The sequence below is a fragment of the Ochotona curzoniae genome, unplaced genomic scaffold (assembly GCF_017591425.1).
Source record: "Ochotona curzoniae isolate NIBS_2020 unplaced genomic scaffold, NIBS_Ocur_1.0 contig_2210, whole genome shotgun sequence".
Lineage (NCBI taxonomy): Eukaryota > Metazoa > Chordata > Mammalia > Lagomorpha > Ochotonidae > Ochotona > Ochotona curzoniae.
The window spans coordinates 8330402-8353911 of NW_024465369.1; the positions used below are offsets into that span (position 1 = coordinate 8330402).

Sequence of the window (23510 nt, forward strand, 5' to 3'; positions counted from 1 at the left end):
GAGGATAGAGGACATGAAGAGAATTTTGCAATATCAAAATAAAAACTCTGGGAGGCTATGGTGTCACACATTAGTTACAGATTTCTAAAGTGGAATGAAACTAAAGCAAATAGCTTGAAACAACTCAGAACACTAGAGTTAAGCTGGATAGTGAAACTTCTTTTTGTCAACAATTGACATAGGATCACACTTATTTGGACTATTAAGTAGTTCACCATTATTTGGAGGATTAGGCAGGCACAATCTAATTATTTTCCAAAGCAATAAATTTGCCATCATTGCAATGCCCCAAGGCATTCAGTAGTTTTGTTTTTTTTAACTATCATCATTATTAATGATTCTAATGTTAATAAGAAAACACATTGTCTCCATTTTTTGTTTATACAAAGAAAGGTAGGAAACCCACAATTTATTTAACACACTGCTGTCATAAGCTAAAATTTTGAGAGAGAAGCAATTATGGAGCACAGTAATTACAAATGAAGTTGGATAACTAACACATGTCCATATTATGCATAATTCCATATGTTATTGAGGGATTTTTGACTTCTTTTTAAGTTTAATAATTGGCCCTTGACGTTAGAATTACATGTGTATTTTTTTGAGAATGTAGTATGACAATCCTGAAATAAGGGAGATGAGATGTGTGTTCATTACGGTCATTCATAGAACAAGATAATTTTGGTATGATCCTAGATAATAATGCTACAGCTGCTGACAAGTGACAGAATATTGGATATATTTCAGAAGTCTAACATAACATAATATTCTGATATTCAATACAGTGAGTTAATGAAAAAGCCAGGGAGTTATTACCTTTACAGCAAGAAACCAAAAAATATTGCCACCAATGGAGAAAAAAAAGGGCTGTAATAAAGTAGTTTTGAGGGGTGAGGCAGTTCTTGAATGAGTTTCATTGGAGATAATCTTTAACATGTTTCTTAGACTATAAGTAGATAGCTGGATATACATGTTTGTGGTCATAGAACTGTGTGGAATGAAAATTAGGACTCACAGGGATATTATTTAAAGACCACAAATAGCCAAAGCTATCCTGAAGAATAAAAATCAAGACGAAGGAATCACAATTCCATGCCTCAAGACACACTACAAAGCAGTAGTCGCCAAAACAGTCTGGTACTGGTATGAAAAGAGAAGAAGACCAGTGGGAAAGATTAGGAAACTCTGAAGGGAGCCCACATATGTATATCCAAGAAAACTCAAAACAACCCAGGCAAAAAGCCTGGTCTCTTCAACAAATGCTGTTAGAACAATTGATTAACAGCCTGCAAGAGTATCAAGGATATAAAAATACACCCAGAAACCATCAAACTATTAGAGGCACACATAGGGAGAACTCTGTAAGATAAAGAAATGGGGAAAGAATTTTTAGAAAAGACACCAATAGCACAGACAGTCAAGGCCAAAATAAACAAATGGGACTACCTCAAACTAAAAAGCTTCTGTACAGCAAAGGAAACATTTAACAAGGCAAAGAAACAACCAATGGAAAGGAAGAAAACCACTGCACATTATACAACTGATATAGGACTAGTACCCAAGATTTACAAAGAGCTTCAGAAACACAGGGACAGAAAAAAAAATGTGCGAAGGAAATGCACAAATAGTTTTCCAAAGAAGAGAATCAAATGTCTAATAGACATAGGAAAAGATGTTCAGGCTCTTTAGGTGTCAGGGAGATACAAATGAAAATCATATTGAGGTTCCACCTAACTCCTGTGAGGTTAGCTTATAATCAGAATTCTATTAACAACACCTGCTGGTGTGCATATGAGGAGAGAGGTACCCTCCCTCCCTACAGGTGGGAGTGTAGGCTAGTATAACCACTATGGAAATCAGTATTGAGAGTGCTTAGAGAACTTCAAATAAACCTGCCAAATATCCCAGCCATGCCACTCCTAGGAATATATCCAAAGGAAATGAAAACTGCATATGAAAACTGGATCTGACGTCCTAAATTGACAGCAGCACAGCCTTCAATAGCAAAGACATGGAAAGAACCCAGATGCCCATTCAAAGAAGAGTGGTTAAAGAAACTATGCTTTGTACATTAAAAAGAATGGAATTGTTCAATTTGCAACTAGATGGTACTAACAACAGGCCATTATGCTCAGTGAAATAAGTTAATCCCAAAAGAACAAATACCATATGCTCTCTCTAATATAAGGCAACCTTAATACAACTTACAAGATCAATAACACTTTTAGTTGGTTTTTTTTTTTTTGCTACAACCATATGTTTTGACATTGTTTTTTTATTTTCATTTTTCAAAATAGTTTTTTTTTTCTTATTAAACTCTTCACTGACTTGTGGATCACACAGTAGCATCATTTTCCCTAAGATGCTTTTGTGTTTTCTTATCATCTCTTCATTGACACATTGGTTGTTCAGGGGTGTGCATTTAATTCCATGATGCTATAAATCTTTTGTTTTATCTTTATTCCTTTTGCTGATTTTTTGTTTCATGACTTCTCATTTAAGGGAATGTATACCCACTACATAATAGATACTATCATATCCAGATGTGTAGATACAATACATTAGGCATCTCTACTTACAAATCAAGGATGAACTTCCAATGAAACTGTTGAATATATCTTGATAATAGGATGCTGGACTGTCTGCCACTGTCTGTTTTGTGTGATCTCCCCAGGCCCCTGCCCTGCTGCCTAGAAGGCGTGGCTTAAGCCTAAACCTCGCCTTGGCCTGAGGCACAGCCTTCAGGCTTACAGGTGGTGTGCTGGAGTGCAACTTTCAACATGGCTACAAGGTCAAGGGGAGTATACCTGAACATGACCTCTGACATGACTGGAAGATCTAGGGAGACAGACGTGGTGTCATACAGCCAATTACAGCATCTTTGGTGGGCGTGGGATCTGCTGGAAGGCTCCCTCCTGCCCTCCCCTTCCTTACCCTTTAAAACTTGTAACCTAAAAAAATAAATAAATAAAAGTAAAACCTGTAACCTGTGCATAATAAAATGGACATTTCTTGCGAGCTTGTCTCTGGTGGTTTTTGTGGCCGAAGGCCACCATCTGCCCACCCTCGGTGACTTCGGGGCCTGCCTGCAGGCCTAAATCTCAAGAGTCTGTAACAGCAATGTCAGAACACACTTAAATACCAGAATGACAGACTTAGGACTGCTTATGAAGTACTAAAGAGTAAAGAAAAAAGAAAAGGATTAGCCAATGAATTAGGCAGAAAGAAAAAAAAATTGCAACTTTCAGAAAGGACAGTGAGGAACATCAATAAGGAAGAGACAAAAAGAAATCACTGTACTCAGTGTTCTGTGTATGATCTACTATATTAAATCTATTTAAAACTGAAACATACATAAAAATGAAAATTAAGAAGAAAAGCACTGGTATGGAAATTAAATGGAAAAAACAATATTGTTAGTAAAGTTTATTAGCACAGAAGTTATTGGTAACTTAGTGAAAAGTTGTATCATTTGAGTTAATAGGAAAAAAGAACCACATTGGGGTATGTGTAATAGCTATTGGGGGCAGGAGAAATAGCGAAAAATAAAGAAAAGCCAAGAAATAATGTGATATATATCAGGGCAAGTGAAGTCAAGATAAATATATCTACAATATATCTATAGATGCTATTCAACTGGGGATGAAACAAGGTTCCCAACAAATCAGTGTAAATTGAAAATATTTCAATGTCAAGTGCATTTAATGCAACGCACCTGTCAATTTCTTAACACAGCAGTGCACCATACAGTGTGTGTTGTTTTCCTTTAGGATCCCATAGTTTCCTAGGAGCAATAGCTTTTTGTCAGTGATCATCCTTGCAAGCATATCACATCACATCTTTATGTCAGGAAAGAGTCAAAATTCAAATTAAAGGATAGTTTGTATTGAATGTGTATCACTTTCACATAGCATAAGCTTGAAAAAGATCATAAAAATCATAGTACATCTACTCTTACAATTTGTATTAATATATCTATGTATATCTAGATCTAGTTTCTATATATAGATAGATGTCTCTCACACATTTACATCTAGATAGATAGATAGATATAGATATAGATGACTTAGGATGGTTAATTTTCTGTCACTGCGGAGTTGGAACACTGAAATATTATTTCTTGGTATACTTAGGAGAGAATTTCCAGGAAAATATTATTAATGGAATTGATAGACTAATTAAAGCAGTCACTGTGGTATTACTCAAAGTGTTGATGGCATATAGGCAACAAAAGCAGCAAGGAAGAAAGAAATCACTATTATATTGTAACTGGGGACCTCAGATTTTATTGTCCTTGAACTGGAATTTAGGATACTCCCAACATTGACTACGACAATCACAGATGGGGAGCAGAATGTATATTGTCGGGCTTACACTGTTGGACAACGATTTATCCTATCAGTTCTTATTCTTAAGCCTCAAAATTCAGATCACTATTGAGAGTCCTGACAGATAATAATAATAATATGACTGTAAGCATATTGAAAATTATTCAGAAAAGCAAAGATATAGAAATGTAAGAGATGGAAAGAAAAGATACAATAACATTTTGTAGACAAAAAGAGATGACATCTACTACCAACTGGACAATAAATATTACATTTGTAATACAAAATTAGAATCCAAAATGTGTGGATATAGATGTCAAAACGTAGGGAAGTATAGTGATAAAAATGATAGCACATATTCTTCTGATTGTCATTGTTTCCACAATATTATCAACATAAGGATTATAATTAAGGGCTGTAGAAGAACTGAAAATATGTAACACAGGTATCATCAAAAGTAAATAAACTGGTATGTATAAAAGTATTTATCTGTATGTAAATATGTATGCAGATATGTATAAAATTATTGTCAGATAACATTAAGGACCAAGTGAAAATAGTTCAGCACAGTTATTTGATTTGTTTCAGGCTATTTCAGCCATGCTGGTAGAAAAGAATACATAAATATTTGAATAAATTTGTGCTTTGGTTAACAACAATGTAGTAATAGAGTGGGAAGGAAGGAAGCAGATAGGACCAACCATGCCTCATTAAGAAACTTTTACATATATTTACACACACACACACACACACACACACACACACACACACACACAGGGCCAACTGTGCCTTATTGATATTGATATAAAAATTGCTATTATATACAGTAATAATATATTATGATAAATTACATATCACATATCATGTGTATATAGAATATACCTTACACACATATATATAATGTAAGTTATACAGAGAGCTTTTGTGAAATTACAGTTCTGGATTGTAATTTAGTGAGAAGCCTAAAGAAGGGAAAATACAGTGAACTAAGTTCTGATGGATTTTAGGCACAGAAAAATAGATAACAGATAGCTATGGAGTTTTGATGCTTTTGCTTAATTCTAAATGAAAGGTATGGAAGGAACAGAGAAAAGTCCACAAGCATTCAAAGCTCAAGACATTTGTTGGAGATGTTGTAACAGCTTCATTTTTCTTGTAATGATCCCACAAACAAATTGCCTGAGCCTGTAAATCTCCTTGTGGCTTTATGGCATTGAAGGTTTTTAGTACAATTGCAAACAAAAGAGATCTAGAAGGACAACTTAAAAAATATCAGTGAGTGTCTAGATCGTTTAGTATCCAGAAGTTAGGGAAAAGGAAAAATAATGTTCTTTTAATAAGGAAAATTCAGCTTATTCTGACTGTATCTAATATGTCACATACAGATATAATTGACACATGACATTATTCCTCTAGGAAGGCTGAACTTGAAGGGCACAGCTTCCCTAAATGTGATAAAGTTGCTTCTTTGCACATTCTCATCACTTTAGCTTACAATTATCTGCTAACTACTTAGTGAAACACCAAGATGAGACTCCTCCAAGGATAGGAAACATCTGGGCATACTCAGAGCTAGAATAATGAATGACCCACATTAATTGCAGGTCCAGCAAGTAATTATTCAAGAGGCAAATAGAAGCACTAACAACCAGTTGCATTTTTGAAGACTGATTCTGTGAGGAACAATGAATGTGATGCAACCACACAACTCTGAAGGAAATAAGGTTCTAAGGCAACACAATAACCTCCTATTTGGTTAAAAAAAGAAAAAAAAAACATGGTCCTAACTCTGCACATAAATTAGTTCCAATAACTCAAGACTCAGTTTTCATCGTTTGATTACAAAATGTCACATGGCATTAGAGTGAATATTTGTTATTTCATCATATAGAACAGGTAAACTTTTAATCTGTAAAATACTACTCAGCCATTAATTAGTGAAAGTAAAATTTCAAACTAGAGATCATTATGTTCATTGAAATAGGCCAATCTCAAATGCACAAATGTCATGTTTCCTTTAATATAAGGCAATCCTAATGCAAAATGCAATATAAATTAATATATATGGTAAATTTGTGTGTGTATATATACACATATGTACACATATATACATGCATATATACATACTCGTATCTGATATTCATATATCTATATCTATATCTGTATCTATATATCTACATCTATATCTATATCAAGTGTCATGTAATCCTATGCATTGTGATAGGTTGATTTTGCTGGGACTTTTTATTAGGATCTGCTCCAATGCTTGTCTCTTCCTACTTACTCTTTAAAGCCGGATAGCAAAAACTGCCTTAATTAGGTTCTCACACATCAGGATTTATGTGGGTATATAAAGCCTTAGAAGTAATCACCTGATTAGAAAACTAATGTGTATGCCAATTATAAATCACATGAATAAAATAATGTTAAATAAATGAAAAATATTTTTAAAATGATGCATATCGAAATGAATGACTGACTCAAGCTGTGAGAAATAGTAAAGAATGCAGAATTTGGAATAATTTTTCTAAAAACATTTAAGGAAACAGTGCTAAACAGACCTAAAGTCCTTGTCTGTCATGCACCAGGATCCCTCATGGGCACTTGCTCATGTCCCAACTGCTCCCTGCTTGTGATCTGGGAAAGCAATAGAGGATGGCCCAAAACTTTGGGGCCCTCACCCTTGTGGGAGACCCAGAAGAAGCTCTTGGCTCTTGGGTTCAGATCAGCTAGTCTCTAGCCATTGTGGCCACCTGGGAGTGATCCAGCAGATGGAAAATCTTTCTCTCTGTGTCAATTTCTCTCTGTAAATCTGCCTTTCCAATATAAATAAATAAATCTTTTTAAAAATAAGGAAACAAAAATAGGAGAAAAAGGGGGTGACATCATGGCACAGTGGGCTAATCTACTATCTCTGAAATGTTTTACATTAGATGGAAGATTAATTTGATTCCCTGCTGCTCTTCTTCTAATCCAGCTTTCCAGTAAAGTAGAAAATGATGGACCCAATGTTTGAGGCACTGCCATCCATGCAAGAAATCAGATGGAAAGACTGATTCTTGCTTTGATTTGGCCCAATGTTGACTATTGTGGTAACAGACAGTGGACTAGTCAATGCACAATGTCTCTCTTTTACTGCACCTTTCAAATAAACAGAGAGATGTACAGATAAATAAATGTTTTCGAGAAATAAGTGGAAGAATGGGAGGGAATTGTGGAGATGGCTATAGCAGTATCCTGCTTGCATGAACCACTGAGTGTGACTGCTTTCCAGAAGCAGTTGGTTCTCACTCATCCCCCAGCATTATCCTTTATGGGTATGCATCTAGGATTCTGTGAACTATTTGCTACAGAATGGTGTAACTTTTATATTCCTAATGGATTGGCTGTCTTTATTCATTTTTCAATTTTTCCTAGTGTAAAGAATCATACCAATATTCTCAAAGCATCACCTTGCAGTACTAATTAAAGTCATAGATCTAATTATTAATAATTCTAGTCTCCCATTGTTTACCGAACATAGTAGGATGACAGCTTCTAAAAGGTGAACATTGACCCCTCTACGTTTTTAAACTTTATATGAAATAAACTGATCATTAATACTAAATATCTAATATCTCATTCCAAACCTTGTGTTGTTGCAATGAGGCTTACTCATTTGTCGAACAACATCTCCAAAGCTTTCATATCGGGCTCGGCGGTGTGCCCTATCAGCTAAAGTCCTCGCCTTGAACACACCGGGATCCCATATGGGTGCTGGTTCTAATTCCGGCAGCTCCACTTCCCATCCAGCTTCCTACTGGTGGCCTGGGAAAGCAGTCAAGGAGGGCCCAAAGCTTTGGGACCCTGCACCTGTGTGGGATGCCCGGAAGAAGTTCCTGGATCCTGGCTTACTCTCTGACTCTCCTCCTCTCTGTATATCTGACCTTCCAATAAATAAATCTTTTAAAAAAAGTTTCATTTCAAGTAAGGATGGGAGTGGGCTTAAATTCTTACCTATGACATAAGGGTAGATGCTACTTCCTCAGGTTTCTGGAAGACACCTCTCGAAGATTGGTAAATTACATAGTAGGGGTGTTTTAATTTTCTTTCATCCTCCTGGAATTCAGATATGGTATTGGGTCCTGTGATAGTCATCTATTGAGCACTAGGCTATCTTAAGGACGGTCAGCAAGTGACAAGAATTACAGAACAGAGATAAACATGTATTTTAGGGCATGGTTCACATTGAATCACCTTACCTGTCACATAAAGTCTATTTCTGGATTTTCGTTTACATGAATAGAAAATAAACCTCTTTCATTCTTTTCAGTCCTTTGCAGTTCTCTCTTATTCCTAAACATTGCAACAGATGTGACATAAATGAGCAAGGCAATGTTCATGAATTAAAAAAAATATGCAGGGAAATCAAAGCAGGCTGAAGCCATGACAATCAATTGCATTAGGGACTGATCAGATGTTTAAACTGTGACTGCATAAGGTGAAACATGTGGTTCATTGATTTAGAGGTTTAGAAATTTTAAGGCTATTTGGAAAAGTGCAAAACAACCACACAGGAATTTCGAATCTGTTGGAGAGATAGGCTAAAACCTGGGAGGAACGGAGAATTTTTATGATACCAAAAGCAAGTAGCTTGCACATGGTACAAATTGCCAAGCATTGACTATATTACTAAAGTCAGTTATTAGAATTTTTTTCTCCCTGGAGGCCTTCCAAATAGGGTGGATAACAATCTGTGTAGGCAGTTTGGGTTCAGTCCAGCCTGAAGGCAGATGGATGGACAAGATGACCTCTGAATGTCCCTTCTGGCCTTATTATCCTAGAATTCTATTTCACCCTGAGAGAAAGTTATTGCTGTTTCTTTATTTGCAGTTATAGTCATCAGGAAGACCTCTGTCCCCCATCTGCATATTTGCCTTTATTTCTGGTAAATGAAAACCACAACTGAAAAGTTCAAATTACTTTAGGCAAAATACCGAAGTGATTCTTCCTTACCGAGAGCTCTTGTTTGAGGTCATTAATTCCAGCAGACAGTGTGATACTCAGTACCTTAACATGTTACTCTTCAGAAATAGTTCCAGGCTATGGTACAGTGTAACATTCCCTCAGTGATTCCTGCGCACTTGTCATCTCAGGGCAGCTGACTCAGTCTTTTCACCCCAGCGACTGGAATAATGGGTTAAACGTAACTTTTTTCAGGCATCTCCAAAATAGCAAAGGTATAAAATATGAATATAAACATAAATGATAAGAAAGCACCTTTGCACTGAAAATCTCACCTCAAAAGTTAAACTACATTGTGTTTGCCAGAATTACTAAAATTTAATCTTAACGCTACTTCTCTTTGTACTGCACATTCCAATTTTATGATTAATTTAGCTAGGTTTACTGAAATGGAACTAGGCTGATTTGACTAGGAGTAGCATACAACAGCCTATGGAAGATCATGACTAGTATAACCCTCACCTTATATTGGTTTGAAAACAGAACAATTTGAACGAAACCAGCGAAAAAGCATAGAAAGCTTGCTTTTATATTCCCTAAATAATTATTGTTAGCTGTATATTGGATAGATGCTGACTAAAAAAATGCAACAATATATATACTTACGCATACACTTCTATATACTTTTGTATGCAAGCCACCTTATACCAAATTCTGTGTGCCATGAATATTTATAAATAATTGTATTAAATTATTTAGAATAAGGTATAGTATATGTTCATTAATATTTCTCTTTAGACTGCTTTGAGACCACAAAAGGGGTCTGTAATTAACCTAACTTTAAGAAGAAATGACGATTCACGTTCTTAAATGTTTTTTCTCTGAGAGTAATGGAGAGTTCTATGAGCCATTTATTGAACAGTATGGATTTTTTTTCTTGGCACGCCTGTACTTTTGCACATGCACCCTGAATGAGAACATACCATGCATTTCAGCTAATGGGATTGACAAGTGCTTTTTAAGTCTTCTCCTACACCTCTTCTTTGGAGCTGACACTCAGGTCTTGGCTCACAGCCTCACTGACCTCATCTGGTTCAGTCAACTGTGACCTCAGTTTCATTAGCTCTTTATGGTTTACATAACCACCTTAGGTTGCCTGGATTGGTGCTATAATCCCTGGTGGCATAAAACAACCAGTCATTTAATTTCAATATCTGAAATACAAGCTCAATGTGGAGGCTAGAACACAAATTGTCAGCTACTGTAAATACCCCAGGGAGGTTTAGTTTCCCTCAAAAGATGATTATTTAGCAAAGACATTCTTGTGGTTATACTAAAATATGCAAACATATAAAGGGAATTCTGGACTCTTTAGAATATACATGAATATGACTACATCTCCAAAGAGGTTAAATTAAAGAATGGCTTGACTTTATATAGAAGACATTGAATATGATAAGCTTTGAAGTCACCAGTGCTGTGGCTATATTTTCTTAACATCTCCTTGTACAGTGAGATATCTTCATTAGTTCAGGTGGGTATAGCAAATACCATAGAGTGGGTATCATTAATCGCAGAAACATGTTTCTCCATTCTGTATGCTAATATGTCTGAGATTAAATGCCAACAGACAGTGTTTGTTTAGGGGCTTTCTGATGGTTGTGTCATCACATTGAATTAAGATGAAAGAGGTCCCTTGGTCCTATTTCATAGATACACTGATCCTATTAGAGACCTCTGCCTGCATGACTTCTTGACCTCCCAAACAACCGCATCCTCTCACTGCACTGTGATGATGATTAAATATCTGTACCTGGAATAGAAACATACCTGCCAATCATAACAGGTGTTTCGGAGATATAGGACTTGCAGTGATAGTGATAACAATGGGCTAGAAAAAAGTGACAAATATTTTCTTCTACAATTTGAAGCAGATTAGAAAGACAGCATTGGTAACACTGGTTTAGCATTAAGAAAATCTCTTGAGACTCTGCTGTATACAATCTGTAAGATTTATGAGCTTTCCAGATGGGGCTGAGCAAAATCTCATTTCTTCCAAGTATCTATTAGCTAATTTTCATCAGCATGAAATCTCGTTAACATCTTCAAAATTTAAGTTTCCTCCATGGAATGACATTGAATAGACTAATCTTTTCCATTGTGCAAGTTGAAATGCTAAAGATTTTTTTAAAACTTCCTATTTTAATCATGGTAGGTCTACTTCAAAGAGTTAAATAGAATTCCACTCTCCTTGCACATCCTTCACCAAAGGAAAGTACTAATTTTTCATCAGGGGGTAAGGCTAAGAGTCAGATTGAGACATTGAACTGTGCAAGCTGATTGTATAGTTGTGTTCACTCAGCACATTCTTTTTTGTTCCATCAATTAATAAAACTGACAGTGAGTATGTAGCTAATTCAAAATATGCCTCAGCTGATTTTTTTTCAAGACAGGTTGCTGTTTGGAGATTGTTTCAGAAAGCATGTTAAAGCATTCTCAATTTTATATATTTCTCTGAATTATGTTAAGGCCCAGTAAGACAAAAGTAGCAAATGAAAACCCAAGGTCACAATGTTTAAATTTTGCACTAAAACTGATTTTTTATGTGATTCGTAGGGATGCAATTCAATGGCAAGCTACCTGTTCTAATTCTTTGCTTTTTAAAGAAATCTAGCCACTGTGTCAAAGACCTTATAATGAATCATAGAGCATCTGGCCTCACATTTAAGGTTGATTAGCAAGCCGCGTGACAATTGGTTATAACTCACACTTTTTAATAACATTGAAAGAGTCATATGTTTTTAGAAGTTAAGGGAATCAGAGTAGAATTTAGTCATCACCTACCAAAGTAATATTTTAGTAGCCTGCTAAAGCTGATTTTCTAATGACTTTAATAGTGAACATACTTTCCAAACTTTTGATTTACTTCTGATCAGGGTTTTGCTGATTGTAGCTCTTCCCTGTTCTGAATTAGACTTAGATGTACTACACAAGTCACCATGAAAAGGATAACACTTAATACTGAGATTTGGTAGCTGATCAACATGAAGAAACAAACTACTGCTTTGCTCAATGTTCCCAATTCTAACAAAAAACATATTTGATACATATTTGATTTTCAAAAGTAAACTACTATCCAAAGTGTCATATAAGTATGACAATTCTTGCCACCAAATACATAACATAAAAACATTATCATATTACTCATAGTACTATGAAGAAATATTTTTTAACTTTTTTTACTCTTATTCCTGATAGTTTTATGTGAGCCATTGAAAGTTTCTTTTTCCTGCCTATAGGCTTTACTAATGTAACTCTTCCATGCAATTCCCTGCTTAACATGATTTTTATTTTTAAAGACACTGGCAACACTTTCAGTGAAACTTTTACATTTTGACCAGTACAACATCCATCAATGCAAAAATACATACATACATGCATTCAAAGAGTTCTAAGATCATGTCTTCTTCAATCTTTTTTCCTTCTTCCCGCTTTCCCCTCCTCCCTTACACTGAAAAACTTCAAGCTAATACTGTCACACTATAAAATTAGTGTTGTAACAACCAGTGAAACAATAATACAAAATGGATATTTTTCTTCTGGTAGACTAAAAAATGAAAGTTTCATATTTTGAGTTCTGAACAACCTTTTAGTTTAACTGCTTTCTCTAGAAATAACTTGGTGAATACATTTGCAATTTACGCAGGAAGTATTAAGAATTACTTTGTTTACTTGATGACTCATTATAAAAGCAGTTTTCCATGATCTTTAATTTTACGGTAGAAACATACACACACATGAAAAGTTCAATTTTATAAGGTAATAGCTAAAAGTAATATATCAGAATTAGTGACTCCAGCATCTAGGTCGATAGAGAAAACTATAATTTTAAGTAAAAGCAAAATTATATTCCAAATGGTAACTAATGTGAAATATTCAAGTGAAATTCTAAATATGTATTACTTCAAATATTTAGATGATATTCCAGAAATGTTGTTCATCCTTACGTTCCTAATCAAATGTTCTGTTTGGACATATTGTATACCTGAAATATGCAGGAAGAGATTCCAAATAGAAAATGTGAAATCAGAAAATAAAAGATGTGTTTGTGTGTGTATATACACTGGTGTATTTAAGTAACAAACTTTTAACATCTTAGCTTTATTACTTAATCAGGTTTAGCAAGTTCTTCACACATTGATTATAAAGGACAATTAAATAGTTGCAGGCAAAAAAAAAAATCAGAATTATACAACCACCCATTATAGTGACACAGAATCTGAAATTCTTTTTTGTAGTGCTCATAAGCTTTTTGGCAGAACACCATACTGTTTCAACAAAGAACATACAGTGACATCAAGACTGTCATTCCCTGTTACATTTAAACGTATTATCCTTTTGCACAGCAAATGTAATGTTAGGTTCTGAATAAAAAGTAGGGCTTTTATTATATTAACTTTAATATTACAGTCAATTATCTTATGTGTGAAAACTCTAAACTAGCATTTGAATGCACTTAAGCGATCTGGTCTCTATTGCTTTATTTCATCTACTAGTAAATTCTTCGTACATTCGTCTAGCTTGCTGTAGCAGTACCTTGAATGAAGAGCCCTTGCATTTCATACAAGGTATTTTTTTTCCTTTGCTCATGCAATTTAGGTAGGATAATTTTGTCACCAATATGAAATACAGTACAGGAAAAGATGACATTTTTGAAAGTATAATATGGCAATCTCAAGTTCTTACTGTAAAATTTTTATAAGCAGATTTCTCTATATAGAGATACCCATATAAAATGCTGGTTTTCTTTCTTCAAGTGGTTCCAAATTAAGGAGATTAAAATATCACTGTTATAACAACTTATTAATAATAAATATGTTTTTGTTATCTTTACTTGAAAAAAATCTAGTAAAAAATTCTTTACTTGAAAAAAACTCTTGTAAACCTTAGACAACATATCAGTTGATACCAAAATATTCCTAAGACATCGGCTATAAAATATTCCACTTTCATCTGCATTAATTTTCATAAAGAATAAAAATATGCTATCAAAAGCACATCAAAGTTTAAATAACACTTTACACTACATGCATTAAATAAATCAGTTATGCATTTAGAATCCACCAAAAGGATCTAGTATTTAAAAATGCTGAAATAGAACTATTTCACAAAACAAAACAAAACAAAATAATAACACCCAATATTTGATCTTAGCCAAAAGTCTGAAAAGCAATGGGAAAAAGCATTTCTCTCTGTCTCTCCTCTCTGGAAATAAAATTAATTAAATCTTTTTTAAAATGTAGCAATAGATACAAATATAATTTATGCTATTTCTAATATCATAATAGGTCATAGTGAACACTGACTTAAAGTTTTAGAAACACTATATTTATTGAAATGGGAAGATATATAAAAAGATATATAAAAGCAATACTACCAATAAAGAAAAATGATTATCACATGATATAAAACAAAACTTGGAAAAAATTAAACTGAAATTGAACAATAAAAAATGTTGATCAGACATGACTGCTTACAAAATGTTGATATATTTTCAAGCATCAAGATACAGAGAACAACATTTTATGTTTGCTCAAATGCTTGTTTTTATATATAGTTTCTACGTATCCTATTAAAATGTAGTCTCAATTGTCAAATAATAATTTCATTAGAGAATTCAAATTTTTTTTTTTATGATTCATGATGTTAAGATATTCAAATTCATGTCATTACCTCTGAGGAAGCACTGCGCGGCAATGTGATAATTTCATTACTTAAAAAATTTAGTCACATATATCTATTTGAACATTTTTAAAATGTAATAAGAAGATTGAAATACCACTGTAATGAACACAATTAGGCTTCGGGAAAGATAATGAATTTTTGAAAAACAATTAAACTGAATATCGGATCACTTTATTTTTCAGTACTTTGTTTCTTAATGTCATTCTTTAAAATACATAATTAACAAAGAAGAATGAATGTCACCAAGTTTTTCTTTTCTTTTTTTTTTTTTTAAAGATTTATTTTTATTATTTTTTCATTGGAAAGGCGGATATACAGAGAGGAGAGACAGAGAGGAAGATCTTCCATCCAATGATTCACTCCCCAAGTGAGCGCAATGGCCAATGCTATGCCAGTCCGAAGCCAGGAGCCTCTTCCGGGTCTCCCACGCGGGTGCAGGGTCCCAAAGCCTTGGGCCGTCCTCGACTGCTTTCCCAGGCCACAGGCAGGGAGCTGGAAGGGAAGCGGGGCTGCCGGGATTAGAACCGGCGCCCTTATGGGATCCCGGGCGTGCAAGGCGAGGACTTAACCACTTGCGCCACCGCGCCGGGCCCCAAGTTTTTCAAATATGATTACACAACTAGTTAAAACTAACGTTAAAAATGTGCAGTCTCTTTCAGTGACCCTTTCAGAAGGTCAGGTTTAATAAGTGTAGTTCAGGCCAAGAGAACTGTTATAAACGAGCTGGAATCTGCCCCCAGAACCACAGTACAGAGCATTCTTAAGAAACAAGGGAAAGACTCAGTGACCAGTGGACTGTGGCTGGCCATGTATGGCTTCTTAAAATCCTCACCACTTCAGATTTTCTTCAGAGGTTTACTGATTTTCTAATATCTCTCCATCTCTGGACTTGAATCCACTTTATTTTAGCCCATAGCTGGGAAATGTCCATGTGTAATCACAGCACATCTTCAGACCAGTTTGTTTGATCTACACATTGTTGATGATGCAATGATTTTAACAGTGACAGCAGATTTGGAACATTTTAAATACAAAAGATAGAATGATTCAAATGCTTTTGTTTATGTAAAAGTTCAGAGAAACAAGCTTATAAACTGTGAAGTATCAATACACATGACAGAGACTGGTTATTTATCCTTTGTTCAAAAGTACTCTTCTATTTGAAATATGTAATTGCTAAAGAGCCCAGCTTCAAAGTGCAAATTTTTCTCTATGGTGGTTTTGAATAAGAAAATTAAATGTGTATTAAATTGAAATGTGTTTTGCATATCTGACAAATTCATGCTTGAACAAGCATGTAAATTCTTTTTAACTTTTCAGTACTGTGCAAAATGTGATGTTATAGTTGGAAATGGACTCACCCCTGCAATGCACTCCTTCATCAGAGCCATCAGCGCAATCCAAGAGGCCATCACACAACTGGGATAAGTGAATGCACTTGTTGGCACCAGGGCAAGCAATGTGATTTGAGGAACACTTGATTTCTGCAGCCTCAGGACCTGAAAACATGCAAAATGTACATGAGCTGTATATGTAAGTTTCATCTTTTAAGGAAACTTTTATACACACTACAATACCAGCATTCATTCATAAGACAAAATTATAGAAAACAGACCAGAGATATCAACAATAGTATGTGCAATTAAAATATAATATTATAAAAGCTCCTTTGGAAATAAAACATCACGTATTCTTCAAATAATTAAAATGCAAAATTTCTTTTCAACTATTAATGTAGCATGATTTATAAAATTAAAGCTGGTTTGAAGCATTTGTGTCTAGTACCTAGAAAATTTGGACAGTGTATTTCAATTCCTTGAGGCTATATTTCCCCAGATGCAAAATACACACAATAGCAATTTCCACAATACTTCTATTAGAATTATATTAGGTTGCATGAAAAGAAAGATTTCAGCAGAATTTAGATGAGATTGTATCAATCTAAAAGTTATTTTAAGATTTGTTTATTGGAAAGGCAGAATCAGAGAGACAGAGAGGAGGAGGAAGGAAGGGAAAAAGAAAAACAGAGAAAGTTAGATATCCCATCTGAGAGTTCACTGCCCACATGATAAGAACAAACCAGATCCAGGCCAGGACAAAGCCAGGGAATGTGGAAGTCATTTTCAATCTACTTTTTAGTAAAAGGCTTAATGTTACACTAAGTGAAGAGCTGAACTTGTAAAAAGCAGAAAGATCAATATTCAGTAAGAACATTGACAAGGGCCACATAAAATTAAATATCAACAAAATTATTCAGTGGAAATTCTTGAGCACTGTGAGATGCAGGATCAAAGTAAAAAGTCAACATGTGTTTGTGATATAAATAAATGTGGATACTGTAGAAGTTTGACTCTGGATTCAAGCTGTTAGGTCCAAAACCCAATCTTGTCACTTACAAACTCTGAGTGACTGGAACAAATTATTTACCAACTTTATACTTCACAGTGCTGTCAGAAGGATTGTAACAGGAACGTTTAGTATATTATGTTAGCACTAAATAAATTGTTGCTGTTATCATGTTTAAGTATCTAATTTCTTACAAGCAGAGTTTCCTTTTGGTAAATATCCAATGTATAATTTTCTTTTCTATTTCAAACTTCCAATGGGTGGAGTGAAAACTACTGAAAATTTTTAGGTTTTGCTTTCCTCATTGAGTTGAGGCACATAAATAATGAAATGGCCAACCTTACACATTTAGGGTATGAATAATTATTAGAATAGAACAGCAGATTGAGGTGTTAGATTGGAAAACAAAGCAGAAATATTAAGAAAAGTAAAATAAAATAACAAGAGCTGGTGGAAGTAATACTTGTTTAAATACCTTATAAAATAATAAATAGCAAATCTAAATGATGCTATATCCTATTAACAAAGTTTTATCTCAGATTGAAACAACCTGTTATGAGTAGAATCATTAGTTGTTACCACCAGAATTCTTTGTGATTTTTCATGTATATTGACATATGTATTAGTATATAAAGTTTATAATTTCATCACATCTATTATCTCAAATGAACAACTCTTTGCTTCAAATTTCTGCAACTTATATACCCATATTTTTAAATAGACACAATTATTTCTACATTGTTATTTATTATAGATGTAAAGACACATGTATATTTGAACCCAAATACAAAAAAATAAGTGTAATACTTCAGTGAGAGGTTTTGATTATTTGGTCTCAAGTTTTAAGATTAATATAGTCATTCTAAACAGAATTTAAATTACATATTAATTGTGAAAACATGTAATTTTTATGATATACAGCAACAAAGAGTTCTTTTTAAGATTAATTGGCTGACTCTTAAAAATGAGAAAACATGCATCTTGCATTATTGTCAGAATAACTCTGTGCCAAGTTATATTTAGTCTTCTCTGTAAAAACCCTAAAAATAACACAAAGACTCCTTCATAAAATGGGGAGGTTAGAAAATTTAGATGACTCAACAGTTCTTACTTGCAGCAATATTTCTCAAAAAGTTTTACATGCATTGGCTAAAAAAACGAGAAGTTTTTTTGTTTGTTTGTTTGTTATTTTTTGGAAAGTCAAATGAATGATGAACATGGTAATAAGGAAAACATGGGAGCCAAAATATAGGTTCAGCGACTTACAGATTTTGATAAAACAAAAAACAGATTTAGTTTTCTCAAACGAAATAAGTGAAACTATTGTACAGTTCGTAGCAGTAAAGAAAAGAGAACTTAATTGATGAGCACTAAAGACTTACTTGATATGTTCAGTACTAGTCACTGCAATTTTCTACATCTCTGACTTAAAAGTTATCTTGATTTTAATACTACTATGCAGCTTGTCAGACAAGTTGACTTAGGATTGGATGGATGGTACACTAACTAGTGGTTCTCAGATTAGCCTCACAATTCAAGAACATGGTATTTCAAGTACATTAGAACAATGACAGAATATTTCAATTAGAAAATTCAGCTAAAACCAGTATTTGTTATCACTCATTCTGGAAAATGGGAACAAGGACAAAGGAATTTGAGAAATAGCAATTGATTCTTATAAAAAATTTTGACCAGGAAACTGGTCAGACATATATTCAGCTTGCAAATGTCTGGCCCCAATATCATTTGCACAGTGAAGTTCTGACTAGGCCATGGGCTCCAATAGTCCCTCCTGTAAATGAATGGACTAGCCAAGATTTCATCATGGTTTCCAGCTGTCTACCTGTGTGACCAAAAGAAACTTGGAAGGAACTAAGAAAGGATGCATGAATCCCTGAGACTATGCCAAATTCATACTCAACTTATCAGCAACGGAGATCATGGATGTGCCTCTGTATGTATAGTTAGAACCTCGCTAACATGTCCGCCATTGTCTCTCCAGCTGCTTAACCATGAGGACCTGGGGAGCCTGGTTTAAGGAGTGAGTTGGCAAGTACAGAGTTCAAAGGCATATTGCACAAATAGAAACAAAAGACACTTCAAAATTTTAACATGGCAGCACTTAGAATGAAGTACATTGAGAAAATATTTCCAGAAGCACAGCCAGTTAAACTACTGCTTGGCCTACCTGCGTCTCATATGAGAATGACAATTCAAGCCCCAACCACTTCAAGCTTCTGATCTGACTTTGACTAATGTGCTTGGGTGGACCAATACTACCTCAAGTACTTGACTTCTGCCACTCTGACGGTAGACCCAAGTGGAGTTCCTGGCTCCTGCCTCCACTGCAGTCTGATCCAAAAATTGTCTTTGGTTCATTTGGGAAGTGAACTGGAAGGTAGATGATCTGTCTGCCTTACTTTTCATTTTCCAACTTATTTCTAACTGTGCCTTCAAAATACATTTTTAAAATCTTTTTTTTTAAAGAGAACATATTCCCAGTAGCTGAAATCTAATTTTAACCTACCCAAGCTGGCAGAATTGAAAACATAGTGATTTTTAAAACTTTATAGCCACGGGGATTAATTTGGGTCAAAACAGCAGAAAAAATATTTATAATTTAAGAAAATTGATAATTTAAGATTTTTTTATAAATACTTTAAGAATTTAAGAAAATACAATTTAAGACTACTACTCTCATTGGGTAACTTGTAAAGAAATTAATTTTTAAGCTAAAATCTCACTTCACATATAAGTCTGCTATAAGAATAGCAGTATGATTCATCTATACTCTTTTATATGGGTGAATTACTTTGTTAATATGGAGAGGAAACCTTTTCCTCTGTCAGTAGTAAGGTGTAAAAGAAAGCATATGCCTCATTATGTGCATTTTTTGGTTAATGATAACTGAAAAAAATGCATTTTGTAAGGGGTAGGATTTTTTCTTCTATAGCAGTGGATAAAGTGAGATATCTGTACTTGTCATAGCATCATCTTAACAGCAGCAGTATTACTCATCCCTTGCCAAACTGCACCATCTCAAACTGTGATATAGCCTACATTAAAAAAAAAATGCCTACCAAGAATTGCTTTTTGGTTGCACTTCCCAGTTTTATATTTCCAGTATTTCAAAGTTATCCATACATTATCTCATGCAATGTTCTTAACCAGCAAACAAGAATAGCATTACTGTGAGGGCTTGAATTTTCCTTCAAACTGCATCACCTTTTACCTTCTTCAAACTATAACAACAAAAACCTGGCTATTGAATTGGATCAAAGCATACATTGAACCTACTGTACGTCCATTCCCTTTTTAGACTGCTTCCAACATTCCAGTGAAGTAGTTGTTCTTTCATGGTTTTTGTGGTCTGCTGGCAGTGAGGCCAGCCACACAAAGTATTTGAAAAACTTTCACTCTCTAACACTAAATACCCACCCTTTTTTTTTTTTTCTCAAGCTCTGGGGTTTCTGGACACGTGCTATTTTTTCTCACACTCTCATATTATTATCATACAGATTTTGCCATGGATCTCCCTCCATTTTCTCTCTGCGTAACACATCTTGATCTTCCAATAGATTACTGTCATTGTTTTTCTGACATAGCTTTCTTTCTTCTCTGGCTCTGGGATCCATGATTTTCACTAAGTATTTCTTGACATAGATTGTGAAATACCTTTGAAAATGGTTATTTCTTGCCTAACTTTATAATATATATTTCTAGCATGTTGCCTGATACAGAATTGGTGCTCCATATGTAAATGTGTCTATGTAGATTCCTGTTTACTCCCTTGCCTTCCTATCTCTAAGTAATATAAAAGGTATTCATACTTGTGGTTTCTTTCTGGAAAACAATCAACTAGAAAGTAAGCTTCTATTTTTGTTTTCCCAGCAAAATCCTTCAAGGTCAAGTTCAAGCCCTGAGCTCTCCATAAAATCTTGTTTATGCAAAATTTCATAGCAAAATGGAACACATTTGAAGTGTGGAGGCCATTGCCTTGATTTTGAAGTTTGATCTGATCTTTACTTGATGAACATGCCTGAATAGATTTATCTTATATTTTTCTTTCATATTTCAAAAATGGAGTAACGTCATATAACTCATATGACTATCCTAGAGAATAAACAAAACCATCACAGACCCAACATGTCAATGGGAGATTTTACAGATGTCATTGTTTCCACTTTGTTCTATGACCTTACACACATCATTAATACTTTTTAACTAGGTACATCTCTGCATGCTTTATGAGCTGCATCATCATACACAGTTTCCATGTATTCCATAAGTCTCAAGATATTTTATTTATTAATGTTCTCTTATTATTCATGGTATAAGGTAGCAGAACATAGTGATAGGAATATCTTGGTAAGTAGTTAGTATAAAAACAACAAAAATAATACAATGGGCAGATTTGTTTTTCCAAAATAGCAGTTTTGAAACTTGGAAATTTAAATTGATCATATTTGGGATTTCATTTTATTGTCTATTCACTTAGAAAAGCTATATTTGAATGAATTTTGAGTAATCATTTGAGATTCAATTTTTAGTAAATATTAATACTGATTAAAAACATGGAGGAAAAAGAATACAATTTCCATTTTTAAAAGTTAGCTTAGTTATTTGTTTGAAATACAGAGTGGAAGAGAGACAATTGGAGGGATTCCATCCATCGTTTCACACACCAATTCTGCACAACAGCCAAGGTTAAACCAGGTGCAAGCCCAGGTGGCAGGGGGCTAACAACTTCAAATGGGTATCCCCAAAAGGTCAATAATCAGAAGACTTCATCTCAGGGACTCTGATACACGAAGCAGCTTTCCCAAGTGGCAACTTGAACTTCTGATCCTAAACCCCTACTCTGGCTTGTTGTTATTGATTGGCTATTTTACAGGGTTAAATGTTTTCTGCAAGTTCTCCACACCAAATTGGAAGTGTCATAATTTCTAAAAACTTGTGAAAAGTTTTATATATATATAAAACTTGTATTTGAGAGGAAAAATGATATGGAGGAAGAGAGAGAGAAATTGAGGGGGGGGAGGAAGGGAATGAGGGGGAAGAGAGAAAGAGAGTCTCCCCTCCTCTGGTGGTTTCTCAAATGACTAAAGCTGCCCATTATGTTCAGAGAAACCTAGGAACTTGGAGCTCCATTCAGGTTTCCCATATGATTGTCATGGAATCCAAGTATCTGGTACATCTTCCTTTTTTTTAGGCACATTAGTGATTAGTCGCCTGGTTCACTCCTCTAAAAGCTGCAATGTCTGGTTCTCCCACATGGGTAAAGTGCACAAGATGCTTGGTCATTCTGTGCACCTTTTTGGCAGGGACCTAGAGTAGAAGAATTTGAATTGGCACTCATGTGGCACTCATGTGGTGCCACAGGTGACTTTACCCACTATACCACAGCACTGACCCATAAGTCTTTTAAAAATAATTTTATAGAAACTATTTAGGCATATTTTTTTTTAAGAAAAACAATTGGGACTGGCATTGTGGCATAGCATCTAAAGCCATTTGCTGCAAAGCCAGCATCCCATATGGACACTAATTTGCGTCTAAGCCGCTCTAGCTTGTGATCCAGCTCCATGATAAATTGCTTGGAAAAGCAGTGGAATACTCATAAAGTGCTTAAACATCTCTCACCTATTTGTGAGACCAAGATAAAGTCGTTGGCTTTGACCTTGATCTGTTCTTGCTGCAGCCATTACCTTTGTATACCACTCCCTTTGTCTTTGACACTGTTTTAAATAAGTAAAACTTCAAAAAAACCCTTAAGGTATCAGTGCAGAGCATAGCAAGCTTATTCTCTGCCTGCAATGCTGACATAACCCTGTGGACCATAATTTATGTTCTGGCTACTTCATTTCTACTCCAGTCCTGTTTACTGCCTACGAAAGCACTGGAGGAAGTCCTCGGCCCCTGCAATTAAGTAGCCGATCTGGAAGAAGCTCCTGGCTCCTGACTTTGGATTAGCTTAGCTCTAGCCATTACGGCCATTTCGGGTGTGAACCAACAAATGCAAGATCTGTCTCTTTGCTTCTCCTCTCAGTTAATCTGCCTTTCAAATAAAAAATTAATTGTTCTGTTTTAAAAAATATTCTGAAAATCCAATTATTTGAAAGGCATGGTGACTGAAAGAGAAGAGCA

The 23510-nt window shown here is 34.7% G+C and overlaps 1 protein-coding gene across 1 annotated transcript in view; it reads right to left on the reverse strand.

Annotated features, from left to right (window-relative positions):
- The window catches only part of LRP1B (LDL receptor related protein 1B), a 1301643-nt gene that overhangs the window by 992341 nt on the left and 285792 nt on the right, over positions 1–23510 (reverse strand). The window contains exon 2 of the mRNA XM_040971988.1: positions 16379–16516. Coding sequence (XP_040827922.1) covers positions 16379–16516 — 138 coding nt within the window. The remainder of the gene's footprint in view (positions 1–16378; positions 16517–23510) is intronic.